This window comes from Phaethon lepturus, unplaced genomic scaffold, assembly GCF_000687285.1.
Source record: "Phaethon lepturus isolate BGI_N335 unplaced genomic scaffold, ASM68728v1 scaffold25282, whole genome shotgun sequence".
Lineage (NCBI taxonomy): Eukaryota > Metazoa > Chordata > Aves > Phaethontiformes > Phaethontidae > Phaethon > Phaethon lepturus.
This window is the reverse complement of record NW_010524468.1, coordinates 41,983-55,920: the sequence shown is the minus strand read 5'-3', so window position 1 is coordinate 55,920 and position 13,938 is coordinate 41,983. Positions and strand designations below refer to the sequence as shown.

The following is a 13,938-nucleotide window of genomic DNA, read 5'->3' as shown; positions in this document are numbered from 1 at the left end:
TATTTGAAAATTGTAATTTTATTCTGAAAACCTAAAATATTTGCTTTCATCGAGAATGCTCTTGCCATTTATGCTCACAGTCAAACTAGGTACAGATTTACGGACACACTTAGCGAGAGGACCCTTCCAGTCTGGAACATGATCCATCCTCTTCTCTTTAGTTTAAATTTGAGCCTCTTTTAGGGATGCCATCAGGTGTTGTTCTCTTGCTTTCTGGTAGTCTGGATCAGTTCCTGCAAGGATCTTGTGAGACGCCAGATTGCACAGGTGACAGATCACTTCCGTACTAGCAGTGGAAAACTTCTTATCCTGTTGCTAAATGTGGCCAGATTTGCATTTATACATAATGCTGTAATTGACCTTTAAGCACTTGGTAGTGTATTTTTAACTATTCCTTTATTTTAAATGGGATTTTGAAAGAAGAAATGCCTGATTTTCAAGAGTGCCTTGGTTCAATAAGATCTACTGGATTTAGCTGAGGAGCATTGCAAAGGAGATGGTGTTACGTATTTGGCCTGATGCAGTGGTCTTACTTTAAAAGCTTGCTGTAGTGTGGGATGGCGCCAGGTTGGATGGGGCTTTGAGCAACTTAGTCTAGTGGAAAGTGTTCCTGCCCATGGCAGGGGGGTTGGAACTGGATGATCTTTTAAGGTCCCTTCCAACGCAAACCATTGTACGATAACATAATCAGTCGTTTACCAAAGTAATTGTGTGTTCTTTAGCTGAAGCTATAATTTAATTAGAGAACAAATTTTTACCAATTTATGTCCTGAATCAATTTAAGTTTTTTTAGTGAAGAGCAATGCACGTATCCTTAAACCTTAGCTGCATACTAAATGCACTAAGGTCATATCAGCATGTCGCATCATGTCTGGGGAGGTTAGCCCCAGGGACAGAGAGAGCCCACCACTGAGACTCCGTCTTTGTCCTTGTTTGGCCTTTATTCAGGTAAGAAGACAAATCGTGCCTGATCTTTTCCAGATGCTTCACGCTTTTTCCTCTTAACCATCCGCGCAGGTCCGTGCGTTGAGGTGAAGTGCCACTTCACCTGCACTCCCCCCACACTGCACTTAGCAAATAAACAGGTGAAAGGTGAGTTGGGGAGTCTCTTTTCTGTTGAGACCCTGCTGTTCTGTTGAGGTGAAGAGATGCGTCCTTCCCCTTTACCTCCGTGACTGAAGTCGGGCCTTTAGTCATGACTATTCCCTAGGTATGAAAATACTGGAGGCTCAAAAACTAGATATGCCTTGGTGTGAGAACTTGGCCAATACTTGGGGAAAAGAGCTATGTGAGTGAAATAATACCATACTTAGAAGGTACAGCCACTCAGTTTTCTTTCCCTATACCTATATGTTCCTATCCAGCAACTTAGGGCACCAAGCAGCGGATTTCCTTGCAAACATTTTGTAAGCCATTCTGTCAGTCCCGTTTTCTGCTTCATGGAGAAATGTTTTCAGCTGTTACTTTCATAAGGAGATAATACTGCTTCTGTTTAGCCTGAGTATTAAAAACTCAAGGGAATGCTGGCTACCCTTCAGAGACTCTGACTGCCATGGGTAACTCCCATGGCTGGGTGGGAGTGGGTGGCCATTACATCTCTTTCATCGTGGTAAGACGCAAAGCCATGCTGCTTTTAAGATGAAAAGGAAGCAATTCATTTCTATTTTGTTTTTAACTACATTACTTGCTCTAAAGTTAAAATGTACTGTGTATTTCTCACTATTAGCTTTATTGTTGTTCTTTATCCAAGCTGGATAATGGAGATGAGCAAGCAGCCCAGATCAGACGTGAACTAGATGGACGACTTCAATTGGCAGAACAAATGGCGAGGGTAAGCGGTTGATTTCATGTACCAAAACCATGTAACAGATTGAGTGGGACGATACATAGTGCATGTTTCCAGTTTCTAATTCTAAAATTAAGCAGAAAATCATTTGAAAAGATAACAGTCTGGCAGATGCATGCCAGACTTTCTGCTCTGGAGCTTACGTGTCAGCAGGGGTGGGGAGAAAGGAAAATTTGTTTTTGGAAAGTCATATGCTGAGTGCTCCTACCTTTCCTTCATCAGCAAGTCCAGTGGTGAAACAAAGAGTATATTAATTGCACATATGGATATATTATTTGCACATATATGTTTTTCAGAACTAAAACAAGTCATCTTCTATATACAGAAGTGCATTATACTGTGTTTAGGGTATAACCATAATGTTTCTGTCTTACTACAGGTTATACGTGATATACTTTTTAAGTATATATAATATAGCTTACATTTATAGATTAAGTCTAAATTCATAATGGTTATGTTAGTATGGCAAGTAACAAAACTATGAGTGAGTCCTGTCAAATTAGTGGTGGCTGAGTAAATTAAAACTTACTTTAGTAAATTTTAAAAGGCTAAGCCTGTTTTTCTTTCCTATACCTTGTATTTTATTTCACTATACAGGATTATTCCCTTCTATATTAAGTATCACAGGTGGGATTGGCATTGTCCCTAGACATATCTTATGAAATTTTGGGGAAAGACTTCTTTTTCACATAAAGACAATCTCAAGTCTCTTCAATCTTCTGTGAAGCCTGGACTTATTTTGTGAGTTGACACTGGCTGGACTCCAGGTGCCCACCAAAGCTCACCAGTTACTGTCATGGGCAAAACCAGACTCAACTTGGGGAAATCAGTTTATTACCAATCAAATCAGAGTAGGACAATGAGAACCAAAACCAAATCTGAAAAACACCTTCCCCACACCCCTCCCTTCTTCCCGGGCTTAACTTTACTCCTGAATTCTCCACCTCTTCCCCCTCCGGTGGCACAGGGGGACGGGGAATGGGGGTTGTGGTCAGCTCATCACATGTTGTCTCTGCCGCTCCTTCCTCCTCAGGGGCAGGACTCCTCACACTCCTCCCCTGCTCCAGCATGGGGTCCCTCCCACAGGAGACAGTCCTCCACCGACTTCTCCAACGTGAGTCCTTCCCACAGGCTGCAGTTCTTCACGAACTGCTCCAGCCTGAGTCCCCCGTGGGGTCACAAGTGCTGCCAGCAAACATGCTCCAGCCGGGGCTCCTCTCTCCACAGGGCCACAGGTCCTGCCAGGAGCCGGCTCCAGCGTGGGCTTCCCACGGGGTCACGGCCTCCATCGGGCATCCCCCTGCTCTGGCGTGGGGTGCTCCCTGGGTGCAGGTGGAGATCTGCTCCCCCGTGGAGCTCCATGGCTGCCGGGGCACAGCCGGCCTCACCATGGGCTTCCCCAGGGGCTGCCGGGGACCCTCTGCTCCGGCACCTGGAGCCCCTCCTGCCCCTCCTGCTGCTCTGACCTGGGGTCTGCAGGGCTGTTCCTCTCACATAGTCTCACTCCTCTCTTCGGTCTGAAGTTGCCATTGTGCCTTTTTTTGCCCCCTTTTCTTAACTCCGTTACCCCAGAGGTGCTACCAGCGTCACTGATGGGCTCAGCCTTGGCCAGTGGCAGGGGCGGCTTGTGGGCGGGGGGGGTTGGGCCTTTCGCAATCAGCCTTGGCCAGTGGCAGGTCTGTCTTGGAGCCGGCTGCATTGGCTCTATCAGACATGGAGGAAGCTTCTGGCAGCTTCTCACAGAAGCCACCCCTGCAGCACCCCCGCAACCAAAACCCACAAACCCAATACAGCCCATAATCAAAGTTGTCCAATAATCCTGTTTGCTCTGTTGCCTTCTTGCTTTTCACTCCAGGAGTTACAAAATACTGGAAGCATGTATGCTGTACTCTGTGTGTGCGGAAGAAAGTGTATTATATGAATATGATAGTGATTGTAAAGCAGTTAAGATTTGCTTGGTTTCTTTAAAAGAAGAAAATTACCATTTAGGTCTATGAAGGTCATAAATAACTACTTGGAGGTGTAATTTCCTAAAAAGCAAAATGCTGTCCATAAAAGTTTTAAATTAATTTAAAAGCAAGTGAAAATGATGAGCACTATTTAAACTCTGTAAATCTTGTTTATTCCATCTCATTTAGACTAGATATTAGGAAAAATTCTTTACTGAGAGAGTGGTCAGCATTGGAACAGGCTGCCCAGGGAGATGGTGGAGTCACTGGAAGTGTTCAAAAAACGCGTAGACGTGGCACTTCAGGATATGGTTTCATGGGCATGATGGTGTTGCATGATGGTTGGACTTGATGATCTTAAAGGTCTTTTCCAGCCTTAATGATTCCGTGATTCTGTAAAGTATATGCATACACTGCATATCTGCAGATTTTTAAAAGAAAAAATTATTTATTGTTGCTTTTTTTTACCGGAACCATAACTTGAAAATTTTCATGGTTGCCACAGTATTTACTGCACAGTTTTGCACAGAATAAGGAACTTCATGTCTTACATGGTATATCCAGATCAGAAAACAGATTTCTCATACATCTCTTTTAAACTATGTAAAATGCAGAATTTTTTGTGAGGGCCTTTGAGAGCTAGTCCTAATTCTAGCAGCTGTGAGAATTAAGATCATTTAAGCCTAAGCAATCAAATGTTGCAAATTATGAACTATATTCTCAGAGCTCAAAAAGAAGGTAAAAAGGTTTTTGATACTGGATTAGGTATTCTAGCATCTTTGTTGGTAAAGAAAAGGGTTTTCGGAGATTACTTGCCTGTAAGAGACTTATTAAACTGCAGTATCAGAAGATCGGCACAGCTCAAGAGAAATCTCTGCATATAGCTTTGTTGTTGTTGTTGTTGTTGTGTCGTTCCTGGCTCCTATAACACTTTACTTGCTGATTTTACAAGTTGTTAATTATTAATGAGAAGTTTATTTTAGCAGAAAAGATAATTTAGCCTATTTAATGGAGGCAAGAACCTTAGAAACGTACATCAATGACAGCATAAACTCAGTGGGGAATTTGTGCATCTATTTGCCCATCTGTTTCTTCGTATGAATAAATTTAAAGCAGTTGAAATCGAAGTATGTATGACCTAATGGGATTTTCTACCTGTTGTAACTGGTGCTATGCTTTTCTAAGAGAAAATTCTGTGGGATCCTGTGAAGAGACTACCCAGTGTCTTTTCTCCTTGAGAAATGCATTCTGAAAATCCATTTTAGCACCTTCAGAAACCAGACCTAAAGGCTATTGTGTACATCAGCCTGATAAGTGTCTCGCATCTGTCCCCAGGGTCTTTGTTTCAGGATAAATTCCAGTATGTTGCAATCAGAATTCCCAAAATTCGAGTCCTGTGCTGGACTCCCCCCACGTGCTCGGGGACGTGTTCTTCAGACAATCCAGGCTTTTCAAATCAACGAAATTACATTCCTGTGCATATGCACTAAAAAATAGTAGGAAAAGCCCACTGTTCTTGTGTCTCTAAATTGCGCTATTGCTAATTTGTTACAATTCACTGTCTTAAAAAAAGCAAATAAAAGGTGAAGGGGACTGGGAGGGGTGAAATCTGTGGACCGCAGAGTCTTTATGGAGGATCCTCACCCTTGTTTGGTGAGGGAGAGAAGTGGCTACAAACATTCAGGTTTCACAGAAATAAAGGTCTCTGTATATTCTGATAGTGCTGCCTTAAATCATGGAAGATTGTAGTGATAAAAAATATACAGCAAAAGACATTGTAAAAAGTTTCCTCGGTTTTTACATTGGGATGGAAAAAGCATGTTAAGAGTAAAGATCTTTTAACAACATAATAACAGTCTGTCTCCTCTGTTTTCTGTGTTGTCATTTTATTATTTGAATGATCCTCACAGCATAAGGTACAGTTTGAAAAATACTCTAAAGTGGGGGTTGTTTTGGCTAGAGCACCCTGAACCTTACCCTGTGTTTTTAGTTTGTAACTATGAATAACTTGGTGGTTGTTGTTGTTTTTTCTTTCTCAGTTTTTCATATAATGGCTCTCTAATGCTGTAATGAGTCAGACCACTGGACTTGCTGGAGGTGTTCTGGGTCACAGTCAACTTGCTTGAATGAGCATGAATGTGGTTGACTTATTTTTCATAGCATGGGTAATGGATGAACTAAGAAAATTAGTAGTGGACACTTCATTTCGTCAATTTATAGAATATTTGAAGGTGACATTAAGGGTATATTGTCAACTGGTACGCTTAAATCACATGTATTAGAAATATCTAATGAGTATATATTCAACCTGGGTTTATGGTTAAATGATTCAGGGGGAGCGAGAGGTGCCGTTTTTACAAATGCCTCTATTTTTTTGACTTATTCGAAGAGACTGTATTTGAGAAAAATGATGGAATTCTCAATTCAAATTACCTTTCTTCTTGTCAAAATTAACTGTATTTATGCAATAGGACTAGCCTTCCCATTCCTGTTTTGAAGATGTAAAAATAGATAAGCACTGGAATTAAGACTTTTATTTTTTTAAATATCTCTTAACTGAAGAGAAAAATCAGTAAATTAGCATGACATATAAAGTGGGTTGATTTTTTTTCCTCCCTAACTTTTAAAATATATCTTCCAAGGAAAGAAAATTCCCAAAATTTATAACCAGAGAGATGGAGAACATGTACATAGAAGAGTTGCGGTCTTCGGTGAATTTGTTGATGGCAAATTTGGAAAGTCTTCCAGTGTCTAAAGGTGGGCCAGAATTTAAGCTGCAGAAGTTAAAGCGATCACAAAATTCTGCATTCTTGGACATAGGAGATGAAAATGAGGTTCAGCTGTCGAAGTCTGATGTGGTTCTCTCATTCACATTAGAGGTAATTACATATTTCACAGAAAGCTTATTGACAGTTTGAATTACTAGAATATCTGTCTTGATACTTTTTTGTTACTAGTCCTCCTTGGTAATTTTGAAGTTTTATGTCAAAGTAGTAAATTATTCTTTGTCTCTTTGATAATTAGGAGTTAGAAGACAGCTGTAGGATGCACTTTCCTCTTGCAGCAGAAGTTGCATTTGGGCCCCACACAGCAATGTGGGCAGTTGATCTCCCACACAAATTAACTTTAAATGAATTCTGGTACATTAAATAGCCGAGTATACTTTTGAACGTAATAAACAAACACTATTGTTATTGGGAACTCATGCATAGAATTTTGCAAACGAGTTGTGTTTTCTCGCTGAAAGTGTTTAGATAATAAACAACTTTTTTTTTTTTACTGGTGGTCATAGCAGATTTTTATAAATTTCTGCATTTTCCTCAAGAAACTAGCTCACGTTTACTGAGATTATGCAGGAAGTCTGGTGTATAGGGATGCAGTCCTAATCCATACAGAGCTCAACTGGCTTCAAGAGGAAACCACAAATGCAGCTAGTTACTTAAACATATCTGATGACAGCATCATAGCTCATGTCCAATTCTGCAAATGTGCATAACAGGAAATTATGATCTCTATAATAATAGAATCAAAATATTTCCAGAGTCTGTATTGTGTATTTGTTAGAAGGTGCCATGCTTGTGTTATGCACTTGAAGTGGCTTTAGTTTGTTAAAGACAATGGATAATGTTACAGAATAACACTTAAATTGTTAAATGGTTTCAAACAAACAAACAAAAAATTGTTTATCTTTTAAACAATGTTTATTCTTAAGTGAAATGAGCATCTGCTTTTTTCATCTAATGTTGAAAATTCAGATCAATTTTTCTTTCCCATGTCATCAATATACACGTAGAATTTAAAAAATGTCAGAAGTGGACAGATGGAAAAGTTCAGATCCTTTGTATAACAGAGAAATTACTTACCCCACTTTATGCAATTTTAATATTACTAGCTAATAATGTAAAAGCCCTACATCAGCTTTCAAAGAGTAGTAAGATCCATCATTCTCTATGCCAAAAAGTATTAATTCATCAAGCATGTAAAACTGGAGTGCAGCCCTTTGTACTGAAGTATATGAAACGATGAAGTAGTTTTATAACTCCTGTGCTGAATCCTGTGCGTCTCCGTAACGTGTGCTATGTCTGCCTCAAGTGGAATACCAAGCCTGGAGTGGTCCACAAATAGCAATGACAAAGAGTAGTTCTGAAGCACCTTAAAAGTACCTGAAAAAGTTTGTTGATAATCTTGTCTATCTTCAAGAGAGTTTGCTTGGTGAAGGATGTAAGAAGAAAAGCTTTCTCTGTGCCTCTAGAGAGAAGTATTAAGTGTGTACTAGAAATTATGTAGAGGGGAAAAGCAAAGTAAAAGATTGAAACAATCATGGAATGAAAAATGACAGGAGATATAATTTCTGGTAAATTTGGCACAGCTTTGTGTTGTTTACAGCCCTTCTCCTCTCATACCAGAAACGGTATGACTATTAGGTCTGGTAAACTTGGCGCTTTTTTTTCCTCCATCACTGATAAAAAAAATATACAGATGTTCTGCAAGGTTAGTTACCTGCAGTTCATCCTGCGCAAGGCAAAGAATTAAAGTGTTACTCTACATGCAGCGGTTTTCAGTAGGGCAAATTTTCATTTTAAACATGGAGTTAACCACGTAAGTTGAGTTTCTTGCTGGGCAAGTATGTGCATATCTTACTCTTGGGAAGCTAAATCTCAAAGGATATAAGGGCAAAAGGAAACAGCTGAACTGATATTCGTTTAGACTGAAACATGGAAGTTCTCTTTTTCGATGCAAATGGGCAAGTAAGAAAAGCTGATTGCATTTCCGTGGAGACAGAACACATTATTTTTTGAAAACGTGAGGTTATATGTGCACAATTTCACATCTCTTGAATAACACATAAATATATCCATTTAATGTCTTTTAGGGTGTGACAACTAAATTATAGGGTAACCATTAAAATCCCCAGTAAGGACTGCTGCACAGGAACAGGAATGTACAGGAGATCTGTAACATGTCTAAACGTTAGGTCAAGAAAAAAAACCTCAATGAAAAATTCTTGGTAGGGGCCAAAGTGTCTGGGGTTCATGCTGCAACTGCGTGTCGGTATTAAGACAGAACAGCAAAAGATGTAACATTTATAATATTCTGGTGGGGATGGAACTTGCTCTCTAAGATAGGAAAAACCCTGCACATCACTACAAAATGGTGACTATTTTTGCAAGTTGGATATTTTCTCAAATAGCTTATTTGCTTACATTTGTGAAACAAATAAATAAAACATCAAAGTAGTAGAAGACTTAATCATTTATGTTCTTCAGCTGTGGGACAGTTTAAGAAAAAGACAAGCAATATTTAGGAAGCTGTTTATCAGCTAATGAGCTAGTAAATCAGCTAGTGACAGTTTCCTTCCTAATGAAATGCAACTTTTTTCCATTGCTGGAATCCAGAAGTGCTATCAGAGACAAATGTACTGTGCAATTAAATTGGACACTCAAGGAAAAGAAGTATCAACGCAAAAACATATAAACATGAAATCTCCATTCAACAAGGACGTATGATTGACATGTGGAAAGACCGCATAGGCAGTATTAGCTAGAAGGATCCCCAGTGCAGTCTTTCAGTGGTCATTGATCACTTCAACTACTTGAATTCCTGAACCGCAAAAGAGAAAGAAGAGATGATTATGTCATTCTCCCTGAATTGCTGCTGTTATTTGTAAAGTGTAATAGGCAATGTTGATAATTTATGGGTAATGTAAAAATGTTCAAAATTATCAATGAGTGTAATCTCAATGTAGTATGACCAAACTAGCAATTTTACAAGATATCTATTACTAAGGTTCTGGAAGTTTTAAAGTACAAGGGATTTTACAGATAGGGGTGAAGTCTGGCTTTAATGTACTTGAACTGAAATGAATTGGGAAATATGCAAACGGTTTAAAGAGCAAAGTATTTTAATAGTTGCTTGCTGACCTGAGAAACCAATTGCTTCCAATGAGACCAAAAGTAGCCATGACTTTTGTCACCTTTAAAACGATCAAACAAATACTGGTTGTTATGTATAGTGCAGTTGAGGACAGCTTCTCTGCTGGTTAAATGGACATTTTTCCCACTTTCTTCTCATAGGCCCAAATGGGGCTGAAGGAAAGCAGCTTTTCCAAAGCAAGCAGGGAAACCCAACTTTCCTCTCAAATCTTCTCTGAATTAGAAACATCTGAAGTGTAAAAATTGCAGTAATTCCACACAGTGACAAACCCTAAGGTTTATAAAAGGCAGAAAGCGTTTGAAGCAGGATGGCGTTTGGCTCTGCTAAGCTATAACTGAGTAGCTCAGAGGATCTGCCAAGCTCAGAATTTCCCTGGTGAGGAAATTTATCCAGGCACAGCTGGGAAAGGTGGCTTTTTTCCTTTCTCTTTCCCCGCTACATCCCCACGTGCATGCCAAACCTGACTGCAAGTACGGAGCTGGAAGAGGGAAAAGGGTGTAGGTAGCAGGAGAAACAAATTGCGGCAGCCGATAGCGATGCTCTGACGTGCCTCATGCCCAGCACAACCCCACATCGCTTCTGAGATTCAAGGGTTGCAGCCTCCAGTGTCACAGCACCACGATGAACCTTTCGAGACGTGATGAGTGTACTTACTAGTCTTGGTTACTGTCTAACTTAGTAACCTATCCATTCTATAAATACTTCTTTAAGGGACTGCTTAAAAGATACATTTTCTTATGTATTAACGTTTAGAACTATATTTAGACATTAGTCTCAAATTTCTTTAGATTAGTCTCAAAAACTACTAGCATTTAAATTATGGTTGGAGTGAGTTTTTGGTTGTTGTCCAAGTAGAAACAGAGCAAAAATTTCAATTCCTACTATATGTTGTTGAAAGTGGGAAGGAGGACAAAATTAAAACTCTTCTCTGTTTGTGAAGATTTGAATGATTGGGGTTTGAGGATTTTTTTTCTCTCTCTTTTTTTTTTTTTCTTTCTTTTTACCTGCCTGAAGCTTAGTACTGCAATAGCTGTGCTATGTAATATTTTGTGAAGGATAAACTATTTGTTTTCTTTTCCTCAGATTGTTATAATGGAGGTGCAAGGTTTAAAGTCAGTCGCTCCCAATCGAATTGTCTACTGCACCATGGAAGTGGAAGGGGGTGAGAAGCTTCAGACGGACCAAGCAGAAGCTTCCAGGCCACAGTAAGCTGCTGTGCTGTCACTGCATCCAGCATTTCTTTCCTCCATATCATGGGAGAACCTAACGGAGTATCTTTACAATTTTTGCAATTCAGTTACAATAAGTTACAGTAAGCGCTAGGTTATATGAAGTTTTTTCCTGGGTAGTTACCTTAAATTCTTTCTGAAAAATGAAAATACAAATAGTAGTTATTTATGGTGAAGTAAGTACGAAGTGTGAATGCTGTCCAAATAGATGCCATTGAATCTATGTGTGAGGAAAAGAGCTAGAGACTGCGGTGTAGTGTTCTTACCTGCATCCTCTGAAAATACAAACCTCTCAATAGATGTTAGCCCGAGGTGATCTTATGTATTCTCAGTTAATGTGCAGGTGGCCTTGTGGAGTGTGACTTGTACAATTGGTGGAAAATCAATACTCAGTAATCAATCTTGACAAAGCTTACTCACCTGCTGAGCCTATTTCATTTTAAATTATAGAAACCACTTCTTTCAATTAATTTTTGAGGAAGGCAGTCAGCAAACTGACTTGGAGGGGGATAACATCATGCCATCTGTAGGTGAACCAGTCAGAGTGGCAGAGAGAAAGAAAATTAAGTGTGTTTTTTGGTTGATTTGTTTGACCTACGCACTGACTTCAGACACTTTTCTCTCTTTTAAAATGTCATTTGGAATCTTTTGTAGATAACTTTCCAGGCAGCATGTTGGAGTTTTACTGGCACCATAGTGTGCCTTGTGAAAGACAATTTAAAAATTGCAGTTGTTACAGTATCTGAGAAAATACCTTCAAAGGAATTGGGATGGTAGTTTCTATTCCATTCAGACTACAAATACAGAATTCTGTTAGGGAAAATAATAAAAACAACGTTTTATCTGCCTCTTCTGGCGTTGGGAGGAGGAGAAAATCTAATCTGGTGGACTTTCTCCTAGTTGCAGCAAATTTCCTTGGCAAGTAAGCCAGCAGCCTACTCTAGTAACATAGTCAGACAGTTTTGCAGAATTCTAAGGATGTGGGACAAGATAGAAAATTCACTTGTCGCAGTCCCTGGCTGTGTTCCTTCTCCAGGGCATAGGAATAATCAGTCTTAGCATTTACATGTTGTACATGAGGAACTTCTAAAAGCAACGATAGCGTAAAAGGCACACAGATACACACATTCAAGCAAGGTCATAAGTGGGCATGCAACATCCCCTGCTCATTCGTGGACCTGATGGGGCATTCTCTGGTGGCTCTGGGTCCCATAAGAGTTGCAAGGCTTTCTCATGGAGGGCACATCTCCAAACTGTGCTTTCTCTTCAAACTCAAGAGTTGCTCTGTTCCCTGCAACAAGTGCCTCCAACCTTTTGCCTACTGTCACAGTCAAGGTTCCCATGTCTTCTGATGTATGTCTTTTTCTTCACCCTTGAACTTGTTAGCTTCTGTTTTAAATGTTCAATTAACCGCTGACGCTATTGATTACAGGTCTTCAAATCTTCCTAAATCAACTAGAATACACAAATTCTCGAATCTTGGGCATAGTCATTCTTCCTCCAGAAAACAGTTTGTAGATGTTAAGGGTTTTGTTTCTCTCTAGGTGTTTCCAGATATGGTGGACAAAACATAGTAGGGATGGTTCATGGTCAGTTCATGGTTTACTTATTACATACTGAGGGCTGCGGGTTACAGTAAATGTAAAACCAATCAGAAGGTGTACACTGTGTATAGATACATCCCGTTAAAGTTAATAACAAATTAGTTGATTTGCCTACCTGTCAAAGTAGAAACTTTGTGAAAAGGAAGTTCCAGAATAGATGGAGTCAATAGTAGAACTGGAGTGTTTCTAGAAAAGGGACGATGTTAGGACCTGCTCTGAGCTTGTAGACTGATTTAGTGGATTTCAGGCTCAGTAGGCATGAGTTGATTGCATATGGGAGAAAGACAAATTATAGGCTACTCCATAAAAGTGATGTTGTATGAACTAAAGTCATATGGATTTGAAGGGAAAAAATTATGCAACTTCAGGAAGTGGATGATTGAGAGATGCCATAAAGTGTACACTGGAAGGACAAGCATGGGCATTATTGGTGCTGTTGACCTGCTGTCCTACAAAACAGTGTAACTTGAAGGGGCACAGCTGATAGAGCTCTAAAATATGTCTAGTTCTTGTGCTCTTCTGAGTTGTACTGTTTTCCATTTCTGGCAAGAGTAATTATGAGGCATTGGCATACAGTATGATTATGAGCATATAGAGATATGCAGTTTGTGAGCATATATAGAGATGTAGTTTGAGGCAACGGAGGAGGATATTAAATTAGACAAGCATGAAATTGGCAAATTATAGGCTAACAGCAAAGAAGATGGAGGAGGATACCTATGGAATGGGAGATCCTTTGTTGCACAGTTTAATTTTTCTGTTAGAGCCAAATCAGGTTTTCTTGACACTAGCAATATTGCTTGTTTTGGTTGATGCCAGAGGGAGCTAAGAGGGCTTGGCAGAGTTTAACCAGAAAATCAGGCTGGTGGAAGAGAGCCTAGGAAATACTGTTATAGGCAGGGAGGAGTCCCCAAGTTTCAGAAGTATGTCTCTTTCCTCTCTCCTATCCCAGCCTGTGTCCAGTCCTTCTAAGACCTTTCTCACTGTTACGACCAACGCATCCCTTGCCCCATGCAGTCACTTACCTCCTCTTGCCCCACTGCCTCTACCGGCACTCACCACTGTTCTCTGACAGGGACCTGCCAGGGTGATGGGGAGGGTCAGTCACTGGGGGAAGGGTTGGATGTTCTGCAAAGAGGAGATATGAGAAGAGTGGAAAACAAAGTGATTTTCTGCTCCTGCTGATGTTTACTACTGGGAGGAGAGATGGCTCCTTTCCCCCTCAGTCCTTTGGCAGCGGTGGGCAAAGTCATGCAAGTAGAGGCCAAGTGACCAGCTGGGCAAGCACAGCCGGTCCATCTCTTTTCCGATACAGAAGAAAACAAACTGTCAGCTGCCCTAGGCTACTGCCTGCTTTGCCTGCTGCTGGAGCTGGC

The 13,938-nt window shown here is 40.2% G+C and overlaps 1 protein-coding gene across 1 annotated transcript in view; it reads left to right on the top strand.

Annotated features, from left to right (window-relative positions):
• Positions 1 to 867: 867 nt before the first annotated feature.
• The window catches only part of LOC104617215 (calcium-dependent secretion activator 2-like), a gene marked incomplete at its 3' end in the record, with an annotated part of 37,946 nt that continues 24,875 nt past the window's right edge, over positions 868 to 13,938 (top strand). The window contains exons 1-4 of the mRNA XM_010282469.1: positions 868 to 948; positions 1,727 to 1,831; positions 6,438 to 6,674; positions 10,813 to 10,934. Of these exons, the coding sequence (XP_010280771.1) occupies positions 868 to 948; positions 1,727 to 1,831; positions 6,438 to 6,674; positions 10,813 to 10,934 (545 nt within the window). The remainder of the gene's footprint in view (positions 949 to 1,726; positions 1,832 to 6,437; positions 6,675 to 10,812; positions 10,935 to 13,938) is intronic.